General features: G+C 36.7%; 3 protein-coding genes across 5 annotated transcripts in view; 1 reads left to right on the top strand and 2 right to left on the bottom strand.

Annotated features, from left to right (window-relative positions):
* Positions 1-2754: 2754 nt before the first annotated feature.
* Positions 2755-3688, bottom strand: LOC107688943 (cysteine-rich motor neuron 1 protein-like). Its single transcript, XM_016486787.1, has one exon. It carries the CDS (start codon positions 3190-3192, stop codon positions 2755-2757), a length of 438 nt encoding a protein of 145 aa, XP_016342273.1. The 5' UTR covers positions 3193-3688.
* A 1038-nt stretch (positions 3689-4726) lies between these two features.
* The window catches only part of LOC107688937 (amyloid beta A4 precursor protein-binding family A member 2-like), a 27612-nt gene continuing 15754 nt past the window's right edge, over positions 4727-16584 (top strand). Inside the window, exons 1-2 of one of the 2 annotated variants that reach the window (XM_016486779.1) lie at positions 4727-4755; positions 16315-16584. The exon at positions 16315-16584 is cut by the window's right edge and continues 1323 nt beyond it. In XM_016486779.1, the coding sequence (XP_016342265.1) occupies positions 16345-16584 (240 nt within the window). In that variant the 5' untranslated portion in view covers positions 4727-4755; positions 16315-16344. Of the gene's footprint in view, positions 4756-12272; positions 12395-16314 lie in introns of those variants that run through there. The other variant, XM_016486780.1, reaches the window with a different exon arrangement.
* Positions 6245-10431, bottom strand: LOC107688938 (eukaryotic translation initiation factor 3 subunit J-A). 2 transcript variants are annotated; one of them, XM_016486782.1, is made up of 9 exons: positions 10331-10431; positions 10102-10190; positions 9522-9576; positions 8798-8889; positions 8617-8622; positions 8401-8515; positions 8157-8321; positions 7996-8069; positions 6245-7021 (listed from the first exon to the last, which is right to left on the bottom strand). In XM_016486782.1, the coding sequence occupies exons 1-9, from the start codon at positions 10350-10352 to the stop codon at positions 6890-6892; spliced, it is 750 nt and encodes a 249-aa protein (XP_016342268.1). In that variant the 5' UTR covers positions 10353-10431; the 3' UTR covers positions 6245-6889. The 2 variants fall into 2 exon arrangements, with proteins under 2 accessions (XP_016342268.1, XP_016342269.1); XM_016486783.1 differs by lacking the exon at positions 8617-8622.

Below are 16584 nucleotides of genomic sequence, written 5' to 3'. Positions count from 1 at the left end.
GGTGCCTTCAACTCGTCTGCTTTTCAGTCGTTCTGGCACAGAATGTTCCGGTGACCCAGATCGCACACATCACATAAACGCTTACGTCCAAAGTGCCTTTAACTCACAAAGACTATCATGCAAGAGGGAAAAAATAGACTCAGGAACGATTTTCTTCAACTCAACACGACATTCCTTGGTTTTTACACGCTATTTTATTTAGATTTGCATAAACACACTGCAGTATGAGCACTAATGTTAGCAGATGCAGCCGAGCACCAAGAATGTTACATGTTAGCATGTAGTCTGTTTTTACTTTCTCAATTATGGGTTCACTACATTCGTTACAACCAAATGATCAAGACAAAGCGCTGTTTTTACCTGCCTTTTCAACTTAGACATTGGCAAAATTGCTGCTTATATTAAAAATAATCATGTAGGGAGATCTGTGTGCTTTTATATTAGATATTTTTCAGTTTTGGGGCAAGTTCACACGTTCTTAGACTACCGTACTGTGTCTAGATTACGTCAACTATGCAGAAGACCCATGCTATGGTGGTCAGTATCTTTAAAACTGTAATGAAAATTAGTCTTGATATTGCATAAATGTCTCTAACTTGAATAATCCAGAGGATCCGAATTGTGAAATTATTTAAATAAATAAATGCAACAATGTTACAGTGTGTTTCTTAAGGGCAGAGTGAAAAATTGGCTGTTGTTCTAGTTTATGGCTCTTGGCGCACTGAACGTTTTGTCTGGCCATTGTTTTTATCAGTCCACAACAAAAGCAGTGATATATTACTGATAACAAAAGCGGCGTGTTTTTCATCTTGAGAAGTGGAGACTGATTTGTGTGAACCGTAGACTTTTTTTTTAATATATATATATATTTTTTAAATACTTTTTAAAATTAAAAATTTAATTTACTTTGTCACCTTTATTTATATAGCGCTTTTAACAATGCAGCAGATTGTGTCAAAGCAGCTTTACGGTATTAAATAGGAAAATAGTGTGTCAATAATGCAAAAGTGGTGGCCATATAATAACTTACTTTTCTTGCATAAAATAAGTTAAATGCATTTATGCATATATTAAAATCACTGTTGGCATAACTAAGAAAAAGATGAGTTATACAATATTTAAAAAATTAATAAAATGCTTATTTGTTGCATGTTTGGAGGCATATTATAAACAGTATTTTATGCCAACACGTTTATCAGAATAAACTCTTTCTTTCCTGTATGCAGTTTCATATGAGCCAGACATCAAAAGAATTGTAGACCGGTTGATCTATTATGGATCAGGGCTTTGTTCTGGCTCATGGATGGACGTCTAATTGCAGGCTCATAAACACATTGTTATTCAGTAACAGGCCTGACAGGAGTGGGAATGTGTTTACGCTGAAGGGGTCAGCTTGACTTTATTAGTCCATTATATAAAAAAAGTGTTTTTTATTCATTTAACATTTGCACAAACAAATATCAGAATTTATCATTAAAAAAAAAGGACAAATCTATTATTAGTAGCCATGGAAATGCAGTTTTAACATGGTTTTAGCATGTTTTACTGACAGAAACATTGTGTTTTAGATGGTATAACAAAAGCTGCACAACAATAATGCGAGTAATTTCACAGCATTAATTTTTTTTAAATAGTGCATGAAATGCGTTAATAAAAATAGCTGCCTTTTATGCTACATTTTAGAACTGGATTACATTATTTGGATTCTTCTTAAAATGTAGAATCAGTTTGCTGCAGTTGGACAGGCAGGAGCCAAACACACAAAGAATCCCTCAGAGTTATTCTGTTGAAGGAATATTGAAATAATTATATATATATAATGTTGATGCCTTATGTTAAACTGCTTTAAATTACTTTTTTTCCAACTCAATCTACACTCCATACACCATATTGACAAAGCAAAAACAGAATAGTCACAACTTCGTAAATTAATAAAAAAATTAAAAAAACTGAAATAAGTACATTGCATTAACTAAATATTTAGCTGAAGCACCTTTACAGCCTCAAGTCTTTTTTGTTTGATGCGGAAAAGCTTTTCTCATCATAATTTGGCAATTATCTGTCATAGAATTGAGGTTCATCAGACCAGAGAATACCATTTCTCACAGTCTGAGGGTCCTTTAGGTGCTTTTTTTGCAAATTCTAAGCGTGTTTTCATGTGTCTACACTGAAGAGAGGATTAAGTCTTGCCACACTGCCATAAAGCCCAAATCGATGGAGTGTTGCAGTGATGATTGTCTTTCTGTAGGTTTCATTCTGATGAACATATTTCAAAGACTGGTCCACTCGTTAATGCAGAAGCTTTTAACAAAATTAAAAGTCTAAAAAAGAAGGGGGCTAATACAACCAAAAAGCATTTTTTTGTAATTAAATTAAATACTAAATTTAGAAATGTACTATAGAATTTTTTTTCCTTGAGAATATTATTTATTTTAATGACTTTTCAGATCTGCTATTCCCTGATATCCCCATGTTTTTCCATGATCATGAGAACCCTGAGTTCAGTAACTAACTTTGCACTTTACACTCTTAAAAATAAAGATTCCAAACCAGGGTTTTCGCAGCGATGCCATAGAAGAACCATTTTTGGTTCCTCAAGCTTTTAGCGAACAGTTAAAACAAAAAAAAAAAGGGTGAAGAACATTTTAATAATCTAAAGAAACGTTTCCTAATATAAAGAACCTTTTGTGGAATGAAAAGATTCCAAAGTTCTTCATGGAACCATAGAAGCCAATAAAGAACCTTTATTTAGACTCAGATTCTAAATAACAACTCTGCAGGACACCGGCCCTCCAGGACCGAGTTTGGGCACCCCTGATCTAGACAGATTAACTTGACATCTCCAGCTTCAGTGGTACCTGATTTGCAGGTTCCCTTGCGTTGTGCTTCTGGGTTTCCACCTGTTTCTTCTGGGTAAATGCAAACCAGCCCTTCATCGCATTTCCCCAGGTAGTCCCAGGTGCCTCCACAGCGTTCTCCCGCGAGTTTAGCACAGGCTGGACAACAACCGCAGATCCCAGTGGTGATTCCACCCTGACACTGGAGTTTCAGCGCTCGACGAGGGGAACAATGGATGCGTTCACAGGGCGGACAGTGCAAGGCTTGGAGGATCTGCTGGCCCTCCAAGGTGGACATCTCCACAACCATTACTGGCCACAAAATCACCAAGATTGAGAAGACGCATGGACTCATGGTTGGACTTCACGTTACTGAGATGGGTCGCCTTTTATATAACAGTCCTCACAACCGAGACCACATTTTACATCCACTCACACTCAAATCATTCAACTTCACAGCAACAAACCTCCTCCCTTCTTCACAACCAATGGATGATGGAGTGTTACGTTTGTTGAGTCTGGATTTGCAGTTAATTATCTCCAAGTCTTATCTTTACTATCACTTTGTTGTTTTCTTTTTGTCTGAAAACCAATAAGTTGGACCAAGTGAAGACTGGACCCTTTGTGCACAGGTCACATGACCAGTAGCAGGGAGTGCAATTCACGGTGTGATCGAGATAATCAGCCATGAGCAACAAGGACAAGATTAGGACACTGGCAGGTTATCTGAGAAGAATTGTGTGCGACTTTTTCATAAGCTGGTACGCAATAAAACGCTGCTTTCAGTCTGGATTATAGTTTTCAGAACAGAACGGTTCTTCAAACAGTCTCAAAGGTCATACCCTTGACCGCTTTATCCTTAATGAACGTCTACTGTAGATAAAATATTAGATGATAAAAAATTTTTTTTTTTTTTACATTATTTTTTCTGGTTAAATGAATGCAAAGTACAATAAAAGAGGACCATATTTACCTTCTTAATACAAATTCCTAGTCTTATTGTGAATTATGTATCAGTGATAAATTCTTGCAAAGAATAAGAGTCAATGAAATGGACTTATACATATACATACACAGGTAAAAAGGTAAAAAATGTCAGGATGGTACAACTGTCCTAATGTAACGAATAAAACATTTTTTGGAAAAAAAAAAAAAAAATCAAGAAAAAACATTCTTGGAAAAAAAACATTTAAAATAGATCTTTGATTATTATTTAAATATTTTAAGTAAGGAAAATTTTTGTTTTTGTGACAGTTTATAATAGTAAAAATGTCACTTTTTGCATCGCCTCCAATATGCCTTTGCATTTTGGCTAATTTCACCAAGCTCTCTTATTTTTGAACCACGTGTCATAAACAGACTACTGTTTTTCATGATTCAATAAATGTTAAATTAAGGAAATAAACGTGGTCAAACTCTTTTATTTTGACTTTGAAGTCACGGAAGTAGCCACAGATCTTTTCTTCCATATTGTGAAGCATATCTTAGGGCAGTGGTTCCCAATCCTGGTCCTGGAGAACCCCCAACACTGCACATTTTAGATGTCTCCCTATTCAAACACACCTGTTTCAACTCATCAGCTCATTAGTGAAGACTCCAAGACAGGGGTGCCCAAACTCAGTCCTGGAGGGCCGCTGTCCTGCAGAGTTTAGCTCCAACCCTAATCAAACACACCTGAACCAGCTAATCAAGGTCTTACTAGGCATACTAGAAACTTCCAGGCAGGTGTGTTGAGGCAAGTTGGAGCAAAACTCTACAGGACATCGGCCCTCCAGGACCGAGTTTGGACACCCCTGCTCCAAGACCTCAAATGTGAGCGTCAGATAAGAGAGACACCAAAAACGTGCAGTGTTGGGGGTTCTCCGGGATCAGGATTGGGAACCACTGTCTTAGGGTAATGGATAATGAAAAATGAAAGGTGAGGACTTGATTCTATTTTTTGGTTGTTGATTTGATTTTGAGATGTGAGCTTGCGGTCGATTGTGGGCAGGGTTTAAAACAGGATTTTGTGGTTCTGTGATGCAGAACTGAATGCAAAATCAAGCAAACTCCACATTATTTGCAGCAGATAGCATTTTTGTCTTTTTTAACAATTTTTCTGACAAAAAATCAGGGTGAAAAGATTTGCGGTAATAGTTGTTTCTTTACACGGACTGTTTAATGCTGCTCAGAGGTGGCATAAATGCATTTACACAGCATCTGTGATTGTATACTTTGATACCATGGAATAAGGTCAAAGCAGGCATAATTTATTCTGGCTTTTATGCAGCATTGTCTTTACTGCGAAACAACAGGAAAAAATGCCACAAATATCACTGTAATTTGTTTTAGAAAAGCCGTAGCAAATTCAGTCATTTTAGGCCACAAAAAAATCATGAAAAAAAAGTCTCACGAAATCCTGGTGGGACTGTTTAAGTCAACTAAATGACTGAAGAAGTCCAGCATGTCACCAGAGAGAGAAGTCTGTAGTAAAAAAAAACGACATATGGATGAATCGTCCACGATAAGATCTGTAACATGAAAAAACATTTTTGAATTTTTCCCAAAATTCTGTCATTTACTCAACCTCAAGTTGACGGTAGCCATTGAGTTCCATTGTATGGAGAGAAAAAAAAATACTATAGAAGCCAATGGTTTCCGTCAACTCTTTGGTTACACACATTCTTCAAAATATCTTCTTTTGTACTCAACAGAAGAAACTCATACAGGTTTGGAACAACTTAAGGGTGACTAAATGATTATTTTCATTTTTGGGTGAACTGTCCCTTTAAATCAGATCGACAGTATTCCATTCTGTCAATTAACACAATTATAATTCATTCGTCAGCTAAGATAAAAAAACAATATAAAAAGCAAAAGACAAACAATGGATTTTAGCAACTTTTATTAAATTAGATCTTTATAAAACAGTGCAGTCCTATCACCGGCTTTGCTGATCGCAAGTCTCTTTGAAGCATGACTATCAGTGTAAGTTGTCGAGAAAATGGAAAGCCAAACGACCCTACGTCACATTCAGTCCCTTATACATCAGCAGATCGCATGTGAGATCACACTCATTCACTGCTGGCATGATTGAGGTTAAATGAGTAACTGCATAATGTGCTGCATTGAAAACATGAGTTATATTTGTAAAAATGCACAGATTTCGCTCTGCAAAAATTGAGGTAATCCTAATAACTCTGCAATGTATCTTTAAAACGGTTCATTTAGAGCAGGGGTGCCCAAACTCAGTCCTGGAGGGTCGGTGTCCTGCAGAGTTTAGCTCCAACTTGCCTCAACACACCTGCTGGTAAGTTTCTAGTATGCCTATAAGAGCTTGATTAGCTGGTTCAGGTGTGTTTGATTGGGGTTGGAGCTAAACTCTGCAGGACACCGGCCCTCCAGGACCGAGTTTGGGCACCCCTGATTTAGAGTGATACTTTTGGTCATAGACTTTTCATGAAATGCATTACGAGCTACAAACATAAAGGTGTTATTTTCAATACTTCAGTACTCTACACTATAGATTTACTTATCTAAACAAATGAGCTCGCTATCATCTACGAACAAAAAATGAAATGTCTGATTGAAGACATGATTCATAAACCATGTGACTGCCATATCACCACTTCAGGTTGTACAGATTGAGTTATTCGGCCTGGTTGCAAAAGGATACCAGCCAAAGCGGATCCAACGACAGATCAATCCGGACTGAAATTTGCATAGAATGTCATTTATTTCCAAGAAATAGCAGTTACCGAACAATAACACTCTTTGTTGCCTGGACCGTGACGATTAATCGATACTGCAGATTCACATTTGTGAGAAGGACCCTGTTTTATCGGGTTTATTATACCGACAAACATTGAGCTAAGTTCACAGACTAGAGAAAAATACCGCAGTGAACTGATTCTCTGCATGAACCTCTTTGAGGGGAGAGTGTGCATTGTGTGGGATGGCGTTCAGAGTTTTCTAGCATGGTTCTGGTACTGGGCCTGACTGTGGGGTAAGGTCATGCTGTTAAGGTGTGTGGTTCAGCAATCAGCAAACGCTAGCAATGGGTTAAGCCTTGGTCACATAAAATCCTCGTAGTCTTGTGCATAACCGCCGCCGAACTCCCCGTAGTCTGCAAGATCATCTTTCATTGTGGCTTTTAAACCTCCTCCTGGTAAAACTCCCTTCTTTTTCTTTTTACCTTTGTTTGCCTATTGAATAAAAAGAAAATGATATTTAGGACCAAAAAAATTAAATTAAATAATGGTGCATATGGTATGGTATATAGGAGTGAACAAAACAGGAGAATTTTACATTAAAAAAATAAAACATTGCAAAAAAGCTAGTAATTGTTTGCTATTGAAAGAATGTTTTACCCAAAAAATTGCATTTGCTAAAAAAAAAAAAATTTATTCATCCTCAGGCCACCCAAGATGTAGATGAGTTTAGAACAGATTTGGAGAAATGTAGCATTCCATCACTTGCTCAGCAATGGATCCTCTGCAGTGAATGGGTGCCGTCAGAACGAGAGCCCAAACAGCTGATAAAAACATCACAATAATCCACAAGTAATCCACACCACTCCAGTCCATCAGTTAACATCTTGTGAAGAGAAAAGGTGCATGTTTATAAAAAAACGTATCAGTTATTAAGGCGTTTTTAACTTTTAAACTGATGCTTCCGGTTAAAATACGAGTCTATAATTAATAATAATGCTTCCTCCAGTGAGAAAGTCCATCCCCTGTTGTTTTCTCACAAACAAAATCCACCCACATATTTGTTTAGAGCTGTTTTTGCTTGTAAACGGTGCTTGATATGTGCATATTTCTGGAAAAAGGAACAACACGGAGCACTTATATTTTAGCCAGAAGCTAAAAACATCATGATGAATGTTTCGTACAAACACAAAGCTTTTGGCTTCACAAAATGTTAACTGATGGACTGGAGTGGTGTGGATTACTTGTGGATTATTGTGATGTTTTTATCAGCTGTTTGGACTCTCATTCTGACGGCACCCATTCACTGCAGAGCATCCATTGCTGAGCAAGTGATGAAATGCTAAATATTACCAAATCTGTTCAGATGAAGAAACCAACTCATCTACATTTTAGATGCCCAAAGGATGAGTACATTTTCTGCCAATTAAAATTTTCGGGTGAACTATCCCTAGAAATTAATTTCATACCTTTTCTTGCCTCTGCTTTTCACTTAGTAACACTGTTAGTGAGTTGCTAATTTTCTTCAAGTCCTCAACTTCCACTGCAAAACGGATACAAAATGTCAAAGTAATACATAAATCACATAGTGAATGACAGAACAGAACTTTAAAAAATGAAATAAACTTACATGAAAGACACAGGTCCCTAAACAGTGTCTCTAAAAAGCTGGAATAATGTATTGACTTCTCATAGGAAGAAATTTTTTCTTTTAGCAACCGCTCAAACTCTGTGAAGTCTTCTTTTGTAGAGGGACTCATCGCATCAATTCCTGTAACATTATTTGATACTACACCTACAAATGAGAATAAAAGTGAATGATTTGGGCCTATAATGGGCAAAAACATGGATATGGATGAACAGAAAGCACTTACCGAATGCTTCTTTTGCTAGTTCCAAGTCTGAATCCTCCTGTAGTTTTTTCACTCTAAGTTTTTCTGCCAGCTCTTCTTCTGGTATGAGTTCTGTGCTGCTTTCTGACTCCTGTAACTATTTAAACAAATTAGAGCTATGCTTAGTGAAAGTCTTGTTATATCCTTTAATCACAATTATACTACTATTAAATAAAAAAAAAAAAGAATTGTACTTGCCTCAAACTTTTGAACGGTAGTGTATATAAAAAAAGAAAAAAATATGAGTTACAAAATACTGTAAATAAAACGATGCTTTCAAAGTTTCACAATGTAAACGAAATATTTAACAACTTCGAAAACATTCAGCATAACTTCCTGAGAAATAGGTCAAATTAAATATTGCCATGTCCGAACTCACTTGTTTAAGGAGCTCGTCTTGTTTTTGTCTTTGTACATTTTCCTTTTCTTTTTTTTTCTCACTGAGTTTCTTCTTTTCTGCAGGTTTAGCCTCTGTATATGAAAAAAACCTCAAAGTTTAACATTGCAACTTGAAGCATTGCTGAAGCTTTATAAATAACTGCTTTGAAGAATGTGAATTTATGTGCATGTTAATATGTGCATAATTTTCAAGCTGTTTACATTTTTGGTGTAATTCTCATAATTATGCATGTAGTTTTTATAGCCTCAGCTTAATTAACTATGAACAATGAAAAAAAAAAAAACTTAAATATTATAAATACTTGTAACACACAGAACTACAAGTCAACTGATACAAAAAAAAGTGTAATTCTCATAATTATGCATGTAGTTTTTATAGCCTCAGCTTAATTAACTATGAACAATGAAAAAAAAAAAACTTAAATATTATAAATACTTGTAACACACAGAACTACAAGTCAACTGATACAAAAAAATAAAAATACACTAGTCAACATTTGAAGTGGATCAAAACCTTTAATCAAAGTTGTCCTAAAACCAAAATGTGTTCTTGTCTTAGGACAACTTTGATTAACTTTTTTTTTGACCCATTTCAAATGTTGATTACTGTAATTACAAGAGGAGAAAATACATTTTGGGGGAAACCACAACAACTTTCAGTTTGTCAGCTACCAATTTATGCATTTCATATCACTGATATATACCTGACTTTTTTTCCTCCTCCTCCTTTTCTTCCTCTTCATCGTCATCCCAATTATCCTACATGGAAAATTAATTTCAAACCACAAATTAGAGCATTTTCATGATGATAGGTAGCATAAAGATAAAACATTAACTGGAGATCATTAATTTCACAGTTAGAAAGTCAATCTGTCCTAATATGAAGAAGGCAATCTACTTTGAGACCGTGAGATAATCTGAGATGAGCAACAGGTGACAGTCATATTTTGCTTTGAAAAGGCCAAGTAAGTTACAGTAAATTAGTCACTAACTACACGCTATAAAGGTATTAAAGACATGGCTTTAGCATGGAATTAACATAATTACTATGATTTCATTCCCTAACTTACGACAGCAGGTGTACGCCTATGCTAATAACTAACTGGACACATAATACGCTAAAGCTCATCACACCACGCTGTTTTGACACTCTGGAGTTAGCAGGAGCAGCTAGCTAGAGTTAGCTAAATGTAACTTCTTGAAAGATGAGACACCTTATCAATTGTTAAAGAAATAAACACAAATTCTGATTGGCGAACGACAAATAAAGCGTTCGCTACTAACTTTCACGTCGTCGTCTTCATCCTCGCCCTCCCATTTGTCATGAACTGCCGCCTTTTTGATAGGCTCCTCGGCCTCGAAACTATCAGCATCTGGACAATAACAGCGCGTTTAGACGGATTACTTGATGACAGCCGTGATTCATGATGACAGTTGATTAGATAAAACATATGAATAGAAATTCGTACGGTCAGAAAAGAAAAACAATGGTAGAGTTGAGTGAAATTCTCACCCCAGGAATCGGCGTCCGCCATGATGTCGGAGTCGCTGAGGGGAATGAGGGAGTGAAGCTCAAAACACTGCACCGAGACTTCCAGACACTTCAAAATAAAGGCCCACAGTCACATACATGCTCTTCAAAGTGAATACATTGTGTAATATGAATAATAATGTTCTTGAATATTAGATCTTTGTGCCTTTTAGACCAGGGGGCAGTTGCATAAACGTAGCCTCTATGTTAAGACAATGTCTTAAGTATAAGTTTGACCAACTAGCTGTTAGCCAAGGGGTAATCAGTCTTATCTTGGGATTCAAGTTAAACTAATGTATGCTTTTATGTAACTGAATTTAAAAAATGCTGACCAGCTTTAAAGAAAAAAATGAATGACTAACTTGTAAGACTATAGTCTAAACCTTTTATGCAACTGGCCCCAGGTGTGTTAGCTTGAGGTCATCTATATGCTAATGTACTCATAAACATTGACAAAAGTAGCTTTTAGCATATATATGCATTTAAAGTTGACAGTCTTTCTTTTTTTTTCTTCTAGAAAATGGACCAAAATTTTGATGACTCATTCTGCACTACGCTGATTTTGTCCAATCAAATTCTTACTACAATGTCCCTCCCCCTACAACCAACTAGTCACCATGTTCATTTTAATAGGAATCCTTGTGGTCTGTAATTTCGCATGAAGGTGAAAGATTTCATTACAGATTTTACATTGGGTTCAGTTCGTCATGTGAATTCGCCATGTGTATCAACAGAAAGATGCTTGGTTTGAAAGTGACTTTTGAGCTGTAGCCTACTTTATACCATATATTGACAATAGACAAAATACCTCTTTACCTACAAAATTTCATCAAAATCTCACCAATTTGATCGCTTTTTAACAAGTAGGAAATCATGCACTCTCCAAAATCACCGCCTATACCCTTATATAGTGCACTCTTTGAAGGAACAGCCACTGTAGTGGTGTCCAAAACCATAACATGAAAGCAATCATTCAATCCCATAATACACTGCAATAACGGGTGTACAGCCAATCAGTGTTGCCAAGAATTGGGCTACTTTAACACTGTTGCCACGGGTTGTTTTTCATGTCTGCGGGTTGAAGCCACCCCAATAACTTGATATTTAGCCCCTGCAATGCGATTATTACCGGGGGACCCCCTAGTTTTGGGCTAGTTTTGTTGTGAAAACTGGCAACCCTGCAACCAATGTATACTCAGTGGCTAGTAGTTAAAAAATACCCATGCACGGTGTGGGTTGCACTGAGTAAGTTTCAGCATGGGGTTTACCTTAATAAGATTATATTATTTTAAGGAATTTACACGATATCACACCAGACTAGCTGATTTCATATGGAAACAACATTCATGTGACAACATACTACGACTGTATCTGAAATCATACCTTCTTTCACTCTTCCTTACATTAGTCCACTATAGTTCAATGAATAAGTGATATAATAAGTGAGCGAATTCAGAAACAAAGTGCGCCAGAAGATGGCATCTTTTGCAGAGACGCAGGAATTCATTTGGCTTGGCGCATACAGTGCATGGGTAGCCTTTAGCTACACTCGTTTTTGAGGTGAATTATGGGATTGAATGAGTGCACATAATGTCCACTACAGACAAATGGCTGTCCCCTCGAAGTGCACTAGGCTATATAAGGGTATAAGGTTGGTTTCAAACACAGCCGGGATTTTATTGTTTTGCGTACTACATACTGATTTATAATGTATGCAGTATGCAGTGTATACATGTAGTATGCACACAATTACATTTCTCTTCCTATTTAATAGTCACTATATTTGATTGATCAAGACAATTGTTCTTTGTAGTTGAGGAATAATATAAATTATTAATTTGCTAGTACTCGTTGCTGTGATGTTTGACTGTCTCTTTAAAAAAAACTCATAAAGCGCCTCGCTGTCCCGGGATGCTGTGTATAGCTACATCCACGTTCCTCAGCATCTGTGCTTCATCAAAGACCTGTCCTAACATTTGCTCTCTAAATGTCTGAGCAATACAACGACAAATATCTGTTTGGCTGAGCAACGCCGAATTGGCTCGGGTAAGCACTTGTTCGTTTATCGTCGGTATTAAAGTATATGTTAGCCGTTTCTGTTGTAGCCAGTTAAATATTAACTGCTCTAGAAAGACTAAATACACATGCTAATGCTCATCGCCACATGTTATTGTCGTTGTGAGTGCAGGTTTTAAGCGTCTCCATGACGCTGAAACGGCGACGTATCTTCCTATTCTCTGGGCAAACGTTTCTTGTGATGTGATGTGCGGAAACAAGAGTATTTTGTCCTCGATTTTAGGGATTAGGAGCAGTGTTTGTGATTTCATTTGGGCTGTGAGGAGTCCGGGTCGATGGATGTTGCAGTAAATCAGTCTCGAGACCGCTGGAAGAATTGACTGTGACGTCAGAACCGCTGGAAATTCGGCTTATTTGGTGCTGAATTAAGGAGGTTCATTTAGAAACTTTTCAACATATTTAAAATTCAGAATTGAAATAATGTTTTGTGAAGCTGTTATATAGGGCAATGGCTGCACAAATGTGACCCTGGACCACAAAACCAGTCAAGGGTCAATTTTCTAGATTTAGCTATACATTATCTGAAAGCTGAACAGATAAGCTTTCCATTGATGTATGGTTTGTTAGGATTGGGCAATATTTGGCCGAGATACAACTTTTTGAATATCTGGAATCTGAGGGCGCAAAAACATCTAAATATTTAGAATTAGAATATTTAAATTAAGTTCTTCGCAATGCATATTACTAATCAAAAATGAAGTTTTGATATATTTACGATAGGAAATTTACAAAATATCTTCATGGAACATGCTTTTACGTAATGCCCTAATGATTTTTGGCATAAAAGGAAAATGGATCATTTTGACCCATACGATGTATTGTTGGTTATTGCTACAAATATACCCGTGCTACTTTTGACTGGTTTTGTGGTCCAGGGTCACAAATGCATTTAGATAAACCTGAGGTGCTTTCTGACCATACAGCCATGCTGGAAAACAGCTTAAACCAGTATAAACTGCTTTCATGGTCTATTGGCTGCTTTAGAGGAGTTTTTGGACACTTATATGGTTTTGGCCACACTGGTTATACTTAGAGACCAGCTTGCTGACCAACAAATACAGCTCAACACCAGCTTGGCCAGGATTGAAATCAGTTTAAACCATCTAAGGCCAACAAAGCTGTAGTTCTTATACTAGCTTAGGCTGGTTTAAGTTTTTTTTTTTCAGTAGGGAAGTGTCCAGACAAAAGCATTTACATTTAGATGAGACAGCAACTCCCCGCGGGTCTTGAGGTTGTACTTGCACCTTTAAATTTCAGTCTGACAGATTCTGCATTTGTGTAATTGTCCTTTACCAGGCCATTTACTTTGTCAGATGTGAGCAGTGAGCACATCCTTGTATTGTTCTTTTTTTAACCAGTCTTTTAACCATCTGTTTATTTTAACCAATTATTTACTGTATACATCTGAGCAAAAAGTAATAAAAAAATATGGAGATGTAATTTTAAATATGGTTTCTAGGTCTGGAAAAGTTGTGGACCTAATCTTAGAAAGTCATGGCGATTATATATTTTCAAGTTATGTTCAGCTCTAAAATATTTAATATCTAAAATATTATAGTTAGAAATTGCTCAATTTGAGGACAGTATAAATTTTGTCCTTATCATGAATGGGTTAAAAAGCTTGTAAAACCTGGAAATATCAGTTAGTGTGTGTGTGTGTGTGTGTGTGTGTGGGTGTGTGTGAGAGAGACATTGTGATTTTCAAGTCCCGGAAAAGTCATGGAAGTCCCAAGTCATTGAAATGTGAACATATTTTTATATGTATTTTTTGCTCTAAAATATTTAATTGTCTTGAAAATTATCCAATAATCATGAATAATCTAAAATGTAATAGAAAAAGCATAGAAATACATTGTTCAAAATGTGTGTGAAGCCCTGGAGATGTCATTGAGATTTATGGGCAAAAGATGTGGGAACACTGCTTGTAGTTCAAGTGACATTAATGAACATAATCTATTTAAATCTAAGTTTTAGTGCATTCAGATACTGAAAATGTCTTATTTCAAACCTATTTTATTAAATGAGCTTCTGCACATAAAAGGAAATAAAGGCACATTTCTGCATTGCTGAGTAAGAAAGCTCTCTAGACCAAATGAAAAAAACCCTCTCTACAAATTCATTGATTGTAACTGAACATGAAGGAACATTGAGGAAGACAGGTATATCGGCCAGTTAGAAGTTGCTTGCTGATCTAATAGCGATACTAATGTGTTTGATTACATGCTTTGACCAAGACCACATTTTCAGCTTAGGCTTGCTGTTTTTTTCTTATAAGGTCTGGGCCAATTTCCACAGTTTCTCTGAAGTTGCAAACTGTGAGTTGGCTAATTTATGAGGAATAAGAATCAATTTATTTTCCAACTTTATATAAACCACATTAAATGCAGGTAGATTAGCAAACTGATTTTAACAACAGTTGAAAAATATTGTACTGCTATCCCTGAATCTCCATGCGTATATGTTTAGTAATACGATGGCCTACAAAAGTATTTGGACACTTAAGCCATGCTTAAAAGTTTGTTTTCAAGTTCGAGTTTGATTCCACTGCCCTCATGCTGCTCTTTGGGCCTTATGTAGATAGACCCTGAAATCTATTTTCCTGAAATAAATAAAACCTTGTTAATGATTAAGATTTCAAACTAAAAATATCAGTCCATCTGTGGTTGAAGCAAGCTTGTGTTGTATAAGGGGACAAATGAAGTGAGTCACTATCAAAAGCAGGAGGCCGTATTTCCACTGGGAATCTGATGCCTCTCATCAATGAGAAATCCCTGTAGTGCAGGAAAATATCAGCATGTTTCCTGCTGATACACCTGCTGAATTGTGCAGATCTGTCTCCCTGATGCTGTGGTATACTGCACTTGATTTGGATGAGGTTGTTTTCCTCAGAGGTTTAAATACAGCTCAGGGACTAGTGCAAAGTCAAGGTGTAGGTGTAAATTGCATATAGACTTTATGCTGTCTAATCAGTTTTTGGATATTAGCACACTTTATTCCAATGCATATTGTCTTGTCCGAAATATTGGATGCATACATCTTGAGAATTCCTTTAACTCTCCAAGACTATTGGTATATGTTGCACATTTGGTTAGTATGTTGCACTAAGGGACCAAAATTAACTTTTGGACCTGTCAAATGTAGAAAATGTACAATTTACTGGCCATGAAATTGTATTTTACATTGTGTTTATTTTATAGGCCTATGATTCTGTCGTTAGGGTTATTTGGCAGATATTTTTCCTGCATAAAGGTGCAATCATGCATTCACCGTTGTTCAGCAAATATTCACAACCAATAATTTCAATAGGAATCCACAGCAATCAGGAATGTCATGTGAGGACGAAAGATCTTCCGATGCATTTTTCACAACAGGTATAAGTTGGTTACAAAGACCAACAGAAAGCTGCTTGGTTTGAAAGCGACTTCTGTGTGAGCTGAGCTTCATACCTCTCTACTCTATTGACAAAAGAGAATGGACATTTTTTTCCCCCACAAAATTTTGCCAAAATTAATGTTACTGCACCTTAATAGTGAAATACTTGTCTTCCACTTCCAGATACATTATGATTTTGATTCTGTTAATTAAGTGGTTTAATATGATGAATATTCCACATACATGTCGCCACATGGATTTCTGTTGAGAAACCTTCCTTTTGATGGTAGATAAAAATCCTGAGTAGATAAAGTAGTTAGTTGATGTTTTCTCTATAGATGGTTTGTATGTCTTTGATTTGAATCGACCACATCAATGACATATTGACTACATCAGTTCAACTTTAAACAGTTGCTTATACAGTCACCAAGTTACCCACCAAGTAAATAAATACTCACCAAAACCCATTTTAATTACATTTGGCACTTTTTACTTTAATTTTGAACTCTTTGTTTCAGGGCTGAGAGAATCCCACTTCTGTGGGGCTGATGAAGCCAGTCATGGCTCTCAGGAGAAGACCGGGGACCAGAGCCATTGCTTCAGAGCTCAACCCGTCAGCCTCTGGCACTGCGCCTGTTGGAAGTGAAAAGCTCTCTGGAGATGGAGTTGATCCAGTTCCTGAGGAACTTGGACAAGAAAAGCTGGACATCCAACCACCCTCTCCTGTGCCAGCTAGGTACTGTTTAAGTGACGGGTCTGGGGACGACTCTATCCAAGGCGAAAGCCCT

The sequence above is a fragment of the Sinocyclocheilus anshuiensis genome, unplaced genomic scaffold, assembly GCF_001515605.1.
Source record: "Sinocyclocheilus anshuiensis isolate Anshui unplaced genomic scaffold, SAMN03320099.WGS_v1.1 scaffold1062, whole genome shotgun sequence".
NCBI classification, from domain to species: domain Eukaryota; kingdom Metazoa; phylum Chordata; class Actinopteri; order Cypriniformes; family Cyprinidae; genus Sinocyclocheilus; species Sinocyclocheilus anshuiensis.
This window is presented reverse-complemented; position numbering and strand designations above follow the sequence as displayed.